A 16,226-nucleotide genomic window follows, 5' to 3' on the forward strand; every position below is an offset into this window, starting at 1 on the left:
CTGGGCACTGCCCTAAGGCTGCCAAAGCTCCAGGAGTGTTTGGACAACATTCCAGGGATGCCCAGGGTGGGATTTTGGGGTGTCTGTGCAGGGTAGGGGCTGCACTGGATGATCCCTGTGGGTGAGTCAATCACAGAGCCTCTGAACAGAGAGAGACAACTCCCTCCCAGGGTTTTCCTGGGAAGCTGTGAGAAAGCTCAGAGAAAAGAAAGAGAAACAATTCTTATCTCCACTTGCTGCACCTGTTGTTGTGCACATGTGGAATATGTTATGGAGATTTGTTTACCATAAATTTCTTAATTGGACACTGGATGGTGTTTGGATTGATTGACCAATTAAGTCAAAGCTGTACTGGACTGTCTGGCAGGGCATGAGCTTCTTAAGAAGTATAGTATAGCACAGTATAATATAGTACAATAAAGTGATTGATCAGTCTTCTGCAATCATGGAGTCAGTGCTAATTATTCCCTGAGTGTGGAAACCCAGGGCACAGGGAATATTTCTCTGTCTGCTCTGGGGTGCCCTGACCCCCAGAGCAGCACTGACTTTGACCCTCATTCATGGAGAAAGTTTCCTAGACTTCAGATAAACTAGAATCCACAAAAGTGTGAAATTGATTACAGAGAGTGGTGTAGGTGTGTGACTTGGTGAGAAATTGAGGTTTTGGGATTTTTAGTATGTTGTGATGGAAGCAAGATGAAGGGCACAGTGTGTTGTCCTGGGTTTCTTCTTCATGCTGCTTCTTCCTTCTTCTTCTTGGGTTTGGGTGGCATTTTGTAACTGGGCAGAAAAGTCTGCATTGCAGGCTCTGTGGGATCAGTTATTGGGTTAAAAGGGAAAATAACCTAGGTGTCAGTTCTTAATTGGATGGTTTAGTCTTAAAATACCTTGTAAATAGAGATTTTTAGCCATTTTGTGCCTTCTAATGAAAAGCTTCAGAACTCACAGCAGTGAGACTGTTTTACTGATGAGAAATAATAAACACTGAGTCCAAACACGAACTATCATCTCCAGTGCCTTCAATCCAGACCCAGAGAAACCAAAACTGGCACCCCACAGCTGATCAGGGGTTGCTGCTACCACAAGTCCCCTGCAGCTCGGGCCCTGCCCTGCCCAGCCCCAGGTGGCCTCACCAGGCGCTTGCTGTAGAGCAGGGCAGTGCTGCTGCCGCTGGCAATGGCCCAATTAGTGAAGTTCATCACGTGCTTCACTTGTCGTGACAGACCAGTGATGTCGTTCTGCTGCTGGATCAACTTCATCTGCCTCTCCTTTGTTACGTTCTGCAAAGAAACAGAGATTTTGTCACAACAAAGTAATTGTACATTGTGAAGTGATTTATCACAACGGGGCTTTCGGACGGAGGAGGAAAATGTAAAACACTGGCTTGGATCAAAAGGAAAAAGTCACAAGGAAATTTTAATAAATGCTAGGTAAATAAGAAAAGTCAAAGTTAATGTAATTTTGCATTATTTCTTTTACAAATGATAACGTTACTCTATTCTTCCAGGAACATTCGATTTCCCTGCCAAGTTATTGCTCCTTAACCAGGAAAAATCTATTGTGATTCATCTGATCTTAAATTTTTCATGGCAGGCTGGCCATATGCACTGAACCAACTTCTTACAAGGGATTTCCTCTATTCAGATAAAACAGATTTCCTCTATTCAGGTAAAATTTTCATTTTAATGGAAGTCACAATGCAATTATTCAGAACATGCCATCTGGAAAGGATGCTTGAACTCATGGTCTCTAAAGTTGTATAATACAACTTTAAATACCAGCATTACACCTTCATGTACAAATACAAGAGACTGCTCTGACTGTCCTTACATGAACATTAACAAGCTATTTGAGGGAATTATTAAATTATACACATCTTAGCATTATGTTATAAAACAGAAATATGGCAAACAAAACATGAAAAGGGGATTTTCAGCCACTCCTGTACAATGAGCCCCATTCTGAATACGAGGCACAGACACAAAACTGAAGGAGCCACGGGCTCTGATGAGAGGAAAACAAGAGATTTAACTCCAGCACATCCCTCAGAGGCAGTTTCAGTGCTGCAACAGCTGCAGCCACACCAAACAAACCATTTTCAAATGTTTCCCCTCAACAGGGGACTGGAAACTCAACACCACCACTGCTTTTTATTTCAAGTGTACCTCAAGGTGCTGTAGGAGAGATTTTCCCTTTTTATTGATTTCATTGATGAGGGTGAATATAGCCACTTTGATTTCCTGTTCTACTCGTTTGTTGGTTTCATTTACTTCTTTTATCCTAAAAAAACAACATAAAAAAGAGCAATGGATTGTCAGTCACATTACATTTCACTGCCAAATACAAATTCAGAACTTGTTTTACTTCAAATAATATGGAAATCCTTGTAGTTTACACACTTTATAGAGAGAAATTTAGAGAAATAACCAGTCACAACCACAAGAGTCTATATGTACACTTATAAATTTATATCCATATTGTGTCACTCACTATGAAAAATTTATATCTGATGCTTTAAACTTTTAAGATAATTTATATTAACCAGAAGTCAATCCTGAATTTCAAATTAATTCCTCCCTTGTAACAAAAAAATTATTACAGACCTGTAACTAATACACAATAAAGAGATAAACATTTCACTAATGAGGTGCCTGATATTAGTTTAGATTATTCTCTTGTGCTTTAATAGCACTGGCTGCCAGATTTTTATAACCTCTTTATCACTGCCATTTTTCCTCAGTTTTAGTGCATTTTCAGCTTCTTCAGATTCAAGCAAATCACCTTGAGCTCTGGCCACAGAATTTCAAATACAGCACTTCTTAAACTCAGGAAATTCTGGATTTATTTGATCCTACACTGCCTTAATCTAACAAGATCACACTGCAGCAGAATTCTTTGCCATGAGCCAATGTGAAGGCTTAAATTGTCCTTTTTTGAAGTGTTTTTTTGCTGCCACATGAAGGATCTGATGTCACTCAGCCACAGGACCAACACTCCCTGTGGATGAACCCTGCTGGAGTCAAAGCCCTTTAAGGCACCTGGGACACACGAGGTTTTCATGGCAGCACAACCTGGTCTCCTGCTCCAAAAAACACCCAACCAACCCTTCATTAAGTCCATGGCATCCACCCTTGGCTTTGGCACCCAACAATTATTCCAGCAGAGCTGCTCCTTCAACACTTTCATGCTCCACCACCACAGATGATGGTGATTTTGTGCCATCTGCCAACACTGACAACAAAATTGTAACACCTTTATTTTTCCCATTCCCTGAAGTTTTTAGGTTGATGGATTTTGTATCCTACACACCAGCAAAGCAGTGGAATGAATTGTCTCACCTGCACCAGCCACTTGGCTCAGCAGAAAATTGAGGTTTTGACACAACTCAATCCCAGCTGCAGAAATTCACTGAATTCACTGAAGCCAGAAACTCTTGGGAAAAAAATCCCCACCATTACAATGTGTTAATTCCATCACCCATTCCTGGCCTGGAATTCTTATCAGAGAATGTTTTGTGACATTCTTGAGCTCCCAGTTTAATTACTGCCTATGTGACTGTCTCTTCAAGTGTGTAACATTTCCATGCTTCACAATGCTGTTGTGTTTTGGGACCTTTCAAAGACTTCCAAGGAAAATCAGCACAGAAAAATACCAATTTTTATTGCTTCCCTCTTCACACATTTCCCTCTCTCATGCTGTATGTTCCTCCCTTACACTGCCTTTTTTTTTTTTAAATATAGATGGCACCACAAGGAGTTAAAAACTTACATCAGAACTTCTCTTTCTATCTTGGTGCACATCCTCCTCCTGCCCTCGTACTTTCCACCCCCAGCTGATGTGTCATTTTGCAAATGACCTGAAAGCTGCAGAAGGCTCACCAAACCACAGAGAACCAGGGTGGAATTCCCTGAGCTGCAGCACAAGCCCAGGGGAGCAGAGCCAGCAGAGACCACGTGCTCCCTCTGCCTCTGATTTGGTATTTGACGTGATGCTCAATTTCAGACAACCCTGGAAATCTTAAGTGAATCCACCTAAAAAAAAACCCAATCAGAACCCCACAACCAACCACAATTTCCTATTCAAATTCACACTAAGCTTTTGTTACACAGTTATCAGAGGTCTTAATATGAAACATAAAAATATTTTAATATTTCAACTGTTCTGTCACCTAGAGCTAACCGAAAAGAAATTATAGGATGAGTTTTCTTGCCATTTTTATTCCTTTTTTTCTCCCCCACCCCCAAAGTGTAATGAATGTGTCACACCTTTGGTTCTATTGAAAGCTGTCACAAAAAACATAACCTTTAACATTTATTTCTTGTAAGAACTTCCAAGAGATACAAAGTCTTGTAGGGGCAAATAAACATTATGGAAAGTAATTAAGATGTAGAATTAACTCCAGTGTGTCATTCTAGTCCCACCATTCATCTTGCTGTGACTCATTAAAAAGGCAATGTAATAGCTGATCATTTTGGGGAACTCACCTATTTTGAACTTGGGCAGCTGCAAAATTTACATAATTCTTCTTCTCAAGAAGTTTGGCCAAGAGGTTCTCAATTGCACCCTTTTGGTTCTGAAAAGCTTCTTCCAGGAACTGGTACCTTTTCAACAGGCAAGAGAAGACACTGATTAAAAAGGGGCAGTGGGCTGCAACTCAGGGCTCCCAGCTCAGGTGCAAAGCCAGGAAATGTTGAAAAAATATGAATGAGAAAAAAAAAAAAAAACACTGAGAAAAAGAAAACACTGAGAAAAATCAGACTCTGAATACTCTGACCAGTGTGCAAAAATGCTGAAGTGCTGATAAAGTCCATTGCTACTGGCCAGGAGACTGAAATTCTGTGGCAATTATTCAATTCCAACCACACAGGGAGGCAGTGCCTCGTTTCCCAGGATCCTCAGAGTTTGGTGAGGAAAATGCACCAAAAGCTTAAACACACATTAAAGGATACTGGAAACGACTAAACTATCCCAAATTCCCCTGTTTTTCAGCTGATACTGCTCATGTTTGACTGCCTTAGTTTAATCTGAAGAAAATTTCCCTAGTAAATAAGTTTAAGTTTTTTTCCACCTCTGCTCTTCCAAGTGAAGAATATTCCCTTCCAAGCTCTTCAAGTGAACATCTGCTATCAAAGGTACTTTCCATTACTTCATCTGAAAAGAAGGGTAAGTACCAACACTGAGGGAAAATAACAGCATTAGGTGCCCTTTCCTAAAATACTGGAATTAAGAATGCCACAGAAGCAAAATGCCTCTGCTGAAAATGTCCAAGGGGAATTAAAGCAGCTCCATGAATTTCTGATGAACTGCTCAAAATCCAGAATCCCTGACAGTCACTTGGCTAAGTCTTGTCTTGGCAATAAATAAACCTCATGCTTCTGAAATGTAATTTGTTAACAACAAGGAAAACTTAATGTCCCAGAACACCGTGGCAATGTTTTCCCAATATTCAAATTGGCAGAAAATTGCTGCAATTAATGAAGCATTCTATGAGGTGCATTACAAACAACTTCCACCATCTTCCAAATAAAATGAAGAAGAAATTAGTGTTGTCTTCTGTCACAATCTAGAACATTACAATCCAAAGGAAAAGACTGCCTGGATTGTCATCAAACTCACAGTTTTTTTATTTAAATGACTCACAAGCATGGTAATAGGGACTCAGACAAAGAACACCATTCACAACAAAAACAACTCTACTGCTGTTAATTCAGTTTGTACCAGCAACAGACAAATCTGAATTCCAAGAGTTGAGATTCTTCATCCTCAGTGTTGGAATTTTGCTTTTTCCAAAAGAACAGTCCTAAGTTTTTGCAGACAGGCAGCAGCACAAAATTTTAGATACTACAATACTAAAAAAAAATTTAGCATTCATAAAGCCCAAAGACAGCAAAACTTGAAATGTTTGGGAGCTGATGATTTTCTGAAATTATTTTCATAAAGTTCAAAATTATATTTCCACTTGAAGAAGAAATGAAAAACCTACATTCAGCTTGTGCTGCTGAAATTTTGCTGTAGCTCCTGCTATAGCCAAAATCCTTTTCTTTTTTCAGTATTGCACTTCCAGCTTCCCAAGTGTGTGGACTGGAAACGACCCAAATTAGAGGAATCTCACAGCATCAGGCTGCCCAAAGAACTGTCAGCTTTCTACAGGATCCCCAGCAATCCCTGCCCTGACAGGAGTGGAACTGGATCATCTTTAGGGTCCCTTCCAACCCCAAAACATTCTGGAATTCTAAAACTGAGACTCTGAACCTGGCACCATGGAGGTACTGAAAAGGTGATTCACCCTCCTTTGGGGTAAAATATTAGAATTTCAGGAAGAAGAAAACAGGGGATTAAAATCAATTATTTTTCCACTTGGCATGATTCTTCACAAAACCTCAGCTGTACTTCAGGCAGACAAAGCAGTGCCTTAATCATCTGTAATTCACACCTGCACACAGAACCATATGGAAAGAATATTCTGCAAAAAAAAAGCACATTAATAACAACAAATTCTCCTTCTGGAAGAGCACAGGTAAGCAGGACAAGATCCATCTGTTAATCCATCAGCAACATGCACAGAACAGATGCAAAGAATTCAACTGGACCAAGTTAGTGAATATATCCCAGGAGAGCACCCTTTGTGACAAGGGAGTTTCCAGGATATTTATGATCAAGCCTATGAAAGAACAGAGCAGGAATATTTGAGGGTGTTAATATTTTAATAATAATAATTTCAAACGTAAAAGTTTTCCATAGGCTGCTGTAGCAGTCTGAGAATAATCACTATTCTGAGAAAAACAGAATAGTTTTTCTAAAAAAAAAAGAAAACATAATAAAAAAAAAGAAAAACAGAACAGTATCAGTATTACACCTTTAGAGAGAAGAGCTAAGGAAAAGCAGTGGTTGATAAATATGTATTATCCCCAGATTCTCTGTTATAACAGTGCAAAATATTTGTTCAGACATTCAAACAACTACATGGCAGAGCTGCTGGAATGTGTCCTAAAGGGGTTCCAACTCCTTTTCCAGCAGAGGCAAACCCAGCATTTCTTTTTACCTGGAATGAGGCAACTTTTAACCAACTAAACCCAAACCATTCTTCCCCTCTGCACCAGAAGAATATACTAATGTAAGAGGCAAAATTTAGAGTTTCCTTTACAAAATTCCCCTAAAGACTGTTGCACAATCAAATATGCCCTTTCAGAAAATTACCTCACCCATGACTCACTCTATCACTTTTGCTTCTTTTACAGCAGGTAAAAGGTGCTGCAGGAATTTCCATTCAAGTCCTGACCACAGTGATAGCACTGGGAACTGCCAGGCAAATCAACACCTGAATCTCACCAAACCTCCTCAGTCCATCTTGGTCTGAATCTCATCTTTGGGGACTTGACAAAGCTCAGCCAACTGACCAAGTTTCCATCACCCCACTCAGGTTCTCTGTCACTGTCATATTTTTTGAAAAATCCCTTTGCCCAGGATTTCTCTCCTGGGAAGCTGAAAAGCCTCAGAGAAAAATGAAAACAATAATGATCTGATTTGCTTCTCCTGTGTTTTGCTGTTTTGGAATGTGTTTGGACATTGTTTACCAGCAGGTGATTGTTTCATTGATTTCATGTGAATTGTTTTGACTTATTGGCCAATCACTGTCAGGCTGTGTCAGGACTCTGGAAGGAGTCACAAGTTTTTCATTATTATCTTTTTAGCCTTCTGTCTGTATCCTTTCTGTATTCTTTAGTACAGTTTAGTGTAGCATTCTTTAATATATTATAGATTATAAAATAGTAAATTAGCCTTCTGAGAACATGGAGTCAGATTCATCATTCCTTTCTTTGGACCCAAAAATACCACAGTTCTCTGCAAAGGATGGGTTCAGTCCAACCAGGAGTAAATGCAGCACAATTTCCAACAGAAGCAGCTCCCATCAATGCCACTTCATCCTCTGAGACAGCACAGGAGTTAAGACATATTTGGGAATATTTGTGTATTTGTACCTGTGTTCTTTGTGCTCCAGCAGCTGACAGTCCCTGCATGTCAGCCTGTCACAGGTTTCACAGAAAAGTTTTAACTGCTCTTGTTTGTGGACAGGACAGAAAACAGGACGTTGACCAGATGCTCCCACGGCCTCTGTTTTTAAAAAGAAACCATTTGTGCATTTTAAAATAAAATTGAGACAATCTGAAGAGCAAAACAACTATCTTGCAGTAACAACCAAGAACTTGCAAAGGCACCTCCAGATGTGCTCTCAGGCTGAAGTTACTGTGAGCACAGCAGGTCAGGGGTTGGACCTGATCATCTCAGAGCTCTTTCCCAACCTCCATGGCTCTGTGATTTACAGTGCCAGTGGTTAAGGGTTGTTTTCACTTCATTCATTCAAGGAGAAGGAGGAATTCATCTTTCCTCATGAGCACCCAAAAGGCCCTGTAAGGCTGCACGTGAACACCAGCACGGTGTACATGTGTTTATAAAGATTTAATTCCATATAATTTCACCTCTGACACAATGAAGGATGGCTCAAACCTTTCAAACCTTTTTAAGGTTTTTTAAAACCCTTTCTACCCCATGGGTTTTCCAGCTTATCCCTTCAAACACCTCATTTAGTCAAACACAACTGAAGTGGGAGCTGCAAAGCAAATGTTGCCTGGGTTAAAAGTTACTTAAACCCCCAAACAACAAATAATGGCAACAAATAATTCTGGGTTTACTAAAAAAATTCTGTACAGTGTTTTGAAGATATTTTGAGCTTAGCAAAGAGCAAAGCAGCCTTTGGAAGGTACAGCAGGTAGGGTTCAAATTAATTTCCCTCCCTCTCCAATGTTTTTGAAGCTGGTTATATCATGCAAGTTATTGTAAAGAAAGAGCTGATGAACCTGCAGCTGCCACTCACTGAGAGAAATTTAAAGTCTCCAGGGCACATCTTTGAGTCTAAGAAGAAAAAAAAACAATGACCAGCCCTTCCCCACAATCACAATAAATAAAATTTCTGATAGCAAGTCTATTTTATAAACCTTTTTTAATAAACTTTATTTTATAAACTTTATCAAATATTTTATATTTTAAATTCAAAATATTTGTACATTTTTAAATATAAAAAATATTTTATTTAAATACAAAAATATTTTGTTAGTTTAACTAACTAGATAGTTAACTAACTAGTTAGTTTAATAATAGTTTATTTTATAAACTTTATAAACTTTCTAGTCTTGGCACAGTCACTTTTCAGCTCCCTTCCAGCAGGTATGAAAGGGAAAGCTGAGCTGTAATATCATAATGAGAGTCACAATTTAGCATTCCTTAAAAGAATATCAGTAATTCTTTCTTGGGCCCTAGAATTTGATTGAATTTAAGGGTTTCTCATGTATGAGGCTTAATACATTGAATCTTGAATGGATAATATTCCTTATTAAAAATATTCATTTAGACATAAAGAGAAGCCTCCCCAAAATGAGGTTTATTTGACAGAGCAAATGAAATAAGATCCTTGTCTAAAAGAACTAAGCTCAACAGCAAACTTTTTAACTATTAAACCATTTTTGGAAAGAAAAGTAGTTTTTGTTCCTTTGAAAAGGTACAAGACAGTGATGGAGATCTTAATTAATTTTAAATTAATTTAAATGAAGAGAGCAAAGTGTTGGGATCTCTATTCCTTAACATGATCATTTTCAGACAAATCCAGATTGTGAAGAACCTACAAGCCTTTAAATCAGAACTTTTAACCCATTTACAAATTTAGAATTTTCTAATCTAAAATCCAGATACCCTGGACCTGTTTGGAGAACATTTTCCACATTACCTCAACAGGCTGTAAATGATAAAATCCAGATAGCCCAGACCTGTTCTGAGATGATTTTCCACATTACCTCAATAGGCTTCAAATGATATATGATCAAACAAGAGTTTAAGAATTTACTTCTAATAAGGCTGCACACCTGAACAAACCCTACACACACTTCACATATTACATTTTGTTCACTGAGAGATTAAACCTAAAATAGATTCAAATTCTGCATTTACTCAGCAATATCAATACAAAGTAACACCATATATTAAAGGTAACTATATAAAATATATAGTTATAACTATATAATTATATATAAACTTATATATACACTTCTACAGGGAGAACTAGAACTGCTTCTCATAACAAAATACAGCAAAATGTGTGATTTAATTCCCTTGGACAATGGGTAAGATTATCAGTATGCCACTGCTCTCCAGATTCCAGCCCCTCCATTTAGTTACTTGTTCTACTAAACAGAAATATTTTTAAGAATGGATCTAAATCCTTTCCAAAAACATTTGGACACAAACTGCACAAAGTATCACTGTTATAAATTTACTTCTTCCTCTATTTTTACAGCCACTAATTTTGCACTGGTAACTTTTTAGTGCACTTTTCCCAAATCCTGGGGGGAAAACACACAGAGCTGGTTGTTACCTCCATCATCCTCCCACTTTTTTTTAACATATAAAGAGAAAAGGCTCTGGGAACAGGCAGGACAAAGTGACAGGCAGCACTCACCTGAGGACACATCCTCTTTTTTCCTGATCATGTGATCCTTAGTGAACTTTACTCGCTGGTGAGCCTCGATGCAGGTCTTACACAGCCACTCCCCACACTCCACACAGAAACCCACAGCACTGGCGTTGTCCTCACAGCTGGTGCACACCTGGGGGGGAACAGAAACCAGAACTGTGCTGGGCAGCCCCAGAGAGCAGAAAGGGTTGGGGGGAAAAGCACCAGAATCGTTCTAGGGAAAGCTGACAGCCCCAGAAATCAGAGGAAGGCTGGGGAAAAGGCACCAGAATTGTTCTAGGGAGAACTGACAGACCCAGAGAGCAGAGGAGGGATGGGAAAAAGACAGAGGAGGGGTGGGAAAGGCCACCAGCATCGTCCTAGGGAGCACTGATGTCCCAGAAATCAGAGCAGGGTTGGGGAAAAGGCACCAGAATTATCCTGGGGAACACTGACAGGACCAGAGAGCAGAGGAGGGGTGGGGAAAAATTACCAGAACTGTCCTGGAGAACACTGACAGCCCCAGAGAGCAGAGCAGGGGTGGGGAAAGGCACCAGAATTGTTTTAGGGAGAGTTGACAGACCCAGAAATCAGAGGAAGGCTGGGGAAAAGGCACCAGAATTGTTCTAGGGAGAACTGACAGACCCAGAGAGCAGAGGAGGGGTGGAGAAAAGGCACCAGAATTACTCTAGGGAGAACTGACAGCCCCAGAGAGAAGAAAGGGTTGGGGGGAAAGGCACCAGAAGCATCCTAGGGAGCACTGACAGACCCAGAGAGCAGAAATAGGAGGGAAAAGGCAGAGAAAGGGTGGGGAAAGCCACAAGAATTGTCCTGGGGAGCACTGGCAGCCCCAGAGAATAGAGGAGGGGTGGGGAAATGGCACCAGCGTTGTCCTGGGGAGCACTGGCAGGACCAGGAATCAGAGGAGGGGTGGGGAAAAGGCACCGAAGGAGCAGTGACAGCCCCAGAGAGCAGAGGAGGGCTGGGGGAAAGGCAGAGGAGGGGTGGGGAAAGCCACAAGAATTGTCCTGGGGAGCACTGGCAGCCCCAGAGAGCGGAGGCTGGGGCAGGCAGGATGGTCCCTACCTGCTCTGACTTCTCATCCGAGCTGCTGGGGCTCTCCGAGGTGTCCTTCACGAAGTAGTTGTCCACCAGGTCGATCTGCCGGCACTCCTGGCGGCAGATGGGGCAGCGGATCACCCCCACTGCAAAACACAGCACGACAGCGGCTCTGAGCCAGCAAAACCCACAAAGCAACCTGCCCGGAGCACCAAGCACAGAGCTCCTCCTCTCACCTGGGTACAGGATTCCAGGTTGGCATTGTCATTAAAAACCAGCCCAAAAAACCCCACAGACCTCTACAGAAAAGGATTCCCCACCCAGCTGGGGATTTCCCTAATTTCTACATCATACTCAGTTTTTCCTACTTATTTCTTCCCAAAAAATTCCCTATATATTTAGCAAAGTCATTTGTTGTCCCCAAGCAAATATTTAATTTTTCCCCCTGTTGATTTTAGATAACAAAACTCAAGACACTTGGTTTTTTAAAATTATTTTTTAGAACAGTCTATGGGCCAGCCTGTCTGAAGACAAGCATTAAGAGAGCTGTGCCCAGATAGCTGGGGTGACTTCAGGGATGTTCCTGAAAATGCCACAGCATGCCTCAGTGTTCTCCCAGGTAGCCCAGGAAGATTTCTAATTCTAATATAATCTATTTCCATGAGGTCAGGGAGGCAGATGAAGCAATAAAATACCAGCATCCTGCTTTGTTATCCTTTGTAATCACTAAATTAGTTTTAAATCCTCAGCAGAGCTGCAAAGGAGTTACTACATGAACCAAACTGACATTTAAAGATGTCTATGAACAACCCCCATAAAGGTTTGAAAACCTATTTATAACTTAGGTAGTGGCTCACACTTCACAGAAGTGCCATTGGATCTTAAATTTCTATACAATTTATTGAGAATATAATCAAGAAGCTTTCCAAGCCATTGGGTATTTTTACACACTAAAACAACTTTGAGAAGTGTAATTAAGTGATGCTCAGCTCCGTTGTGGATATTCAATTAGGACAGCAGGACTTATTTCAGGGAGATTAATTACATTAGCAGTGGAGTAGCATTAATTTTTTCAAGTGCTAAAATTAATGATGGCTTCAGAACACAGGAGATTCACTGCACAGCAGCAATAATCCAACTCAAAATTCCCTGTCTCAACAAACCAAACACATCTCAAGAGCAGGATATGAAAAATAACCAGCACTGCAGCAGCTACACATACAAGAGCTTTCACACACAGTGAAACCTTCCCCATATGCAGAACTTTGAGGTTTTCTCACAACTGAGAGACAAAATTCTGTAGGGAATACCAACTGAAAGCCATCCAGCAACTGATGTATACAGACTTCCAGAACAAAAATTTCAGATATTTACCATCAAAACTACTCCATCCATAACAAATCAAACCTAAACTTGATTTTTAGTGCTGCCTTGGGTTAAACACACAAAATATTTCAGGAAAACAACAAAACAGAAGCTCAAGATCTGTAATCTCTAGGTATCAGAAAAGTTAAATTCTACAGATGTAAAACCCCTCCCTGTAAGGCTAATTTGGGTTGGTTTTGAAGTAGCCAAACCAATGAAAGCTTGAATAAAATCAAGCCTTTTGATCCAAGTGAAAGCCCACAGGCTGGATTCTGGCCAGGGGTAATCCAACACCCAATTTTTGCACCTCCACATTCAAATAAAACCTGCACACAAAGTGCCCCCAGTGTTCTGCACACACCTCAAGAGATCAAAACTCAAATTCAAGGCTTTGCCATTCTCATTTAGCACATTACACTCCTTTTTCACGTCTCAACACCCTTTATTTCCAACAGTGGCTTTCCAATAATATATGAGCCACTAAACATCTCATATCCTGGTCTTTTAATCTAATAAAAGCCAAATCTAATAAAAACCATTTGTACTAGAAAAGAATGTACTGAAAAGATACAGATGTGGCTAATTTTGTAAGGCAGGGGGAAAAGCAGAGAAAATCACACTGAAATAACATTTATATAGAAAAAAAGATTCGTAGCTGTCAAAACCTGAGATCATTTGTGAGCTAACAAAGTTTATTGCAAAAAGTTTAGTGAGAATGTATTTCAGGACAAACTAAGATTCAAATGTTTATATAACCTCTGTGAAAAACAAGTTTTCACTGTCAGTTTCAATTAAAAAAAAACCTTATATAAGAAAATAAAAGTAAATACAGAAGTATTAGCCTATTTCTACTCCAGCAGAACTTACTACGTTGTTTTTCTGCATCAAACAAATCAAACACATTAGTCTTGGTACAAACATTCCCAGTGTAATTCTGCTTTCCAAAAGCATTAGCACACAGTAAAAACTACTGTTTAAAGATCAATTTTATTTTCCAAATCACTGCTGAATTAGAATAAGACACATTCATACAAATTCTGAAGGTCAGACTGGTTTATCATCTCACTCAAGCCTAATTATTACCCTCAAGATTTCTTATGTCCTCAGAGATGGCTTCGTATGATTTTTGAGCTGTAAATTGTTGCTGCAGAGGTCAAGAGCAGCACTGAAGCAAAGAGCTGAGAAAAGGGAAGTTTCTTTCAGGAAGTTCTGACCACACCACGTGAAACCCTGCACAGGGGCTGAAACTCTTTGTGCAGCAGTTCCTTTGTGCCTTACAGAACATGTCACCAAAACCCTGCCCTCAGCATTAACTACAGCAACACAGTTCTGCTTCAGGTCCTGAAAAAAAGAACAATTCAGCACCCTACAAACTTCACCAGCCACCCCCAGGCGCTGCTGTGGATATCAGTACTTGCATGAAGAAACTCAGGGAGAATCATGCTTTGGACCTAAAAGGCCACAGGAAATTATGAACTATTTTAGAAGAGCGGCAGACAACAGGAGTGGGCTCTCAAGCTTCCTTAGTTGTATTTTAGAGGACCAATATTGCTCATTTTTCCACTTGTTTCTATCACACACCTCAAGACCTGTAACAACCATGAACAAAAATATTCATTACCCCTCTTCCACAACTCTCTGCACCACATTTCCCCTTCCGATATATCCTATTCCCAATTCATGATGCAGTTCAGATCAGATTCTGCTTTTGGTCCCACATTTCTGCAGAACATCAAAAATATTTCCAATCACACATTTCCTGTCCCCCATCTGCTGCCACACACAGCCCTCAGCCCAAATGGAGCTTGGCTTTTCCTTTCACCCTCACTGAAGGGAGAAGCAGGAACAGTTTCCTATCCAATTGTTTTTTCTTTTTCCAGTTTTCCTGTCTGGAAATTTGGATTGCCGGTCTCCAGTGGGGCAGGCAGGAAAAGCCTGCCTGGCACTGCCAGCCCTGCTCAAAGGAAGATGGATTTCATCTTCTCACCTGAGCCATTCCTCCCTGCCAGGACCTGTGATTCAGGGAGGAAAGAGGAGACTCCCATGGGGTCTCCTGAGCCTTTCAGGAGCTGAGGAGCAGCACAAAGCACTGACAGAAACTCAGGAATGTGCTCAGGGATGGATGTGCAGGAGCTACAGGAACCTGCCCTGGGAGCAGCTCTCCCAGCACTGCTGTAAATGGGAATTTTGGCACATGCCAGGAATGCTCCCTGTCCTGGGAAGAGCTGCTCCTGCCCCAGTGGGAGCCCAGGGCACTGCAAGGCAGGAGCAAGGGTGAAACCAAGGACACAAGAACCTTCCTGGAGGCTCCAGGACCTGCCCTTCCCAGCAGGAGCAGCCCAGGAGAAGGTTCTGTCCCAGCAGGGAGATGCAAGCACACCGATTTCACTGGCACTTCTACAACTGCAGGCACATCCCCTTACATGCACATCAGATCTCCTGATTTGTCCAAGACTTTAAGAACACTAATGAGAGCAGCATCTCTGCAATCCTTTTAACTGCTTATGGTGTAGGTAAGGCACACTGAGCTAGACCACAGACATCAAAGCATGTCAGAAAGCACAGAACTGAAGTAAACTCAGGAGGGAAAGTTGATTTTGGTTTCCTAAAAGCAGAAAGGCTGCTAAAAACCCTGCCTCATAATCCAGCAGCAAATCACTATGGAACACTGCAAAAACCTTCAGATTTCAAGTGGAAGCTGTTTTTAATCCACCACTCCTAACTCACAACAACACAAGTATTTTTCTTAATTGCAAATCAGAACTCTGTGAATTACTTTAATATATTTAACTCTTCCCAAGGGCAACTATGTTCCTCTGAATGCATCCCAAAACAGGTAATTTTTTCAACAGGTTTCATCTTTAATTAATTTCAATAAGAGAAGTAGTAAAAACCTGCTTAGAATTGCTTTCTCCAGGCTTTCACATCGATACCAACAATACTAAAATACTGCCAAGTTTCCAGGATGGTTGATTTCTCTTGTATTTCCAGTCTTGTAAAGGGATGAAAACAGAGACACTCATGTCAACTCTTTGCCTACTGTCCCCATCCAGCTTGATATCCAGTAATCAGTGTGTTCAACTCATACCATTGATTTAGTACCAGAAAAAAATGGAATTTTCTAAATCTTCTTTGCTCCCTACCCACCCTTCTGGGCATTTCCTTCTGGAATTCCCTCAGATGTTTGAGAGCAGCTCTACAACAACAAGGCTCCCTGAGGCAGTAAGAATTAACCTGCTCCCCCACCAAACCCACCTACAGCCATCCTCTTGATCTGGTTTTTTAGTTTTTGTTTACAAAC

At 40.7% G+C, this 16,226-nt stretch overlaps 1 protein-coding gene across 1 annotated transcript in view; it reads right to left on the reverse strand.

Moving 5' to 3' along the window:
* TRIM33 (tripartite motif containing 33) overlaps positions 1–16,226 on the reverse strand; it is a 43,394-nt gene that overhangs the window by 19,142 nt on the left and 8,026 nt on the right. The window contains 6 exon segments of the mRNA XM_041422765.1: positions 1,134–1,280; positions 2,166–2,280; positions 4,485–4,601; positions 7,980–8,112; positions 10,508–10,655; positions 11,588–11,706. Coding sequence (XP_041278699.1) covers positions 1,134–1,280; positions 2,166–2,280; positions 4,485–4,601; positions 7,980–8,112; positions 10,508–10,655; positions 11,588–11,706 — 779 coding nt within the window.

This window comes from Onychostruthus taczanowskii, unplaced genomic scaffold (assembly GCF_017590055.1).
Source record: "Onychostruthus taczanowskii isolate IOZ18803 unplaced genomic scaffold, ASM1759005v1 scaffold74, whole genome shotgun sequence".
In the NCBI taxonomy this organism is placed as follows: Eukaryota; Metazoa; Chordata; class Aves; order Passeriformes; family Passeridae; genus Onychostruthus; species Onychostruthus taczanowskii.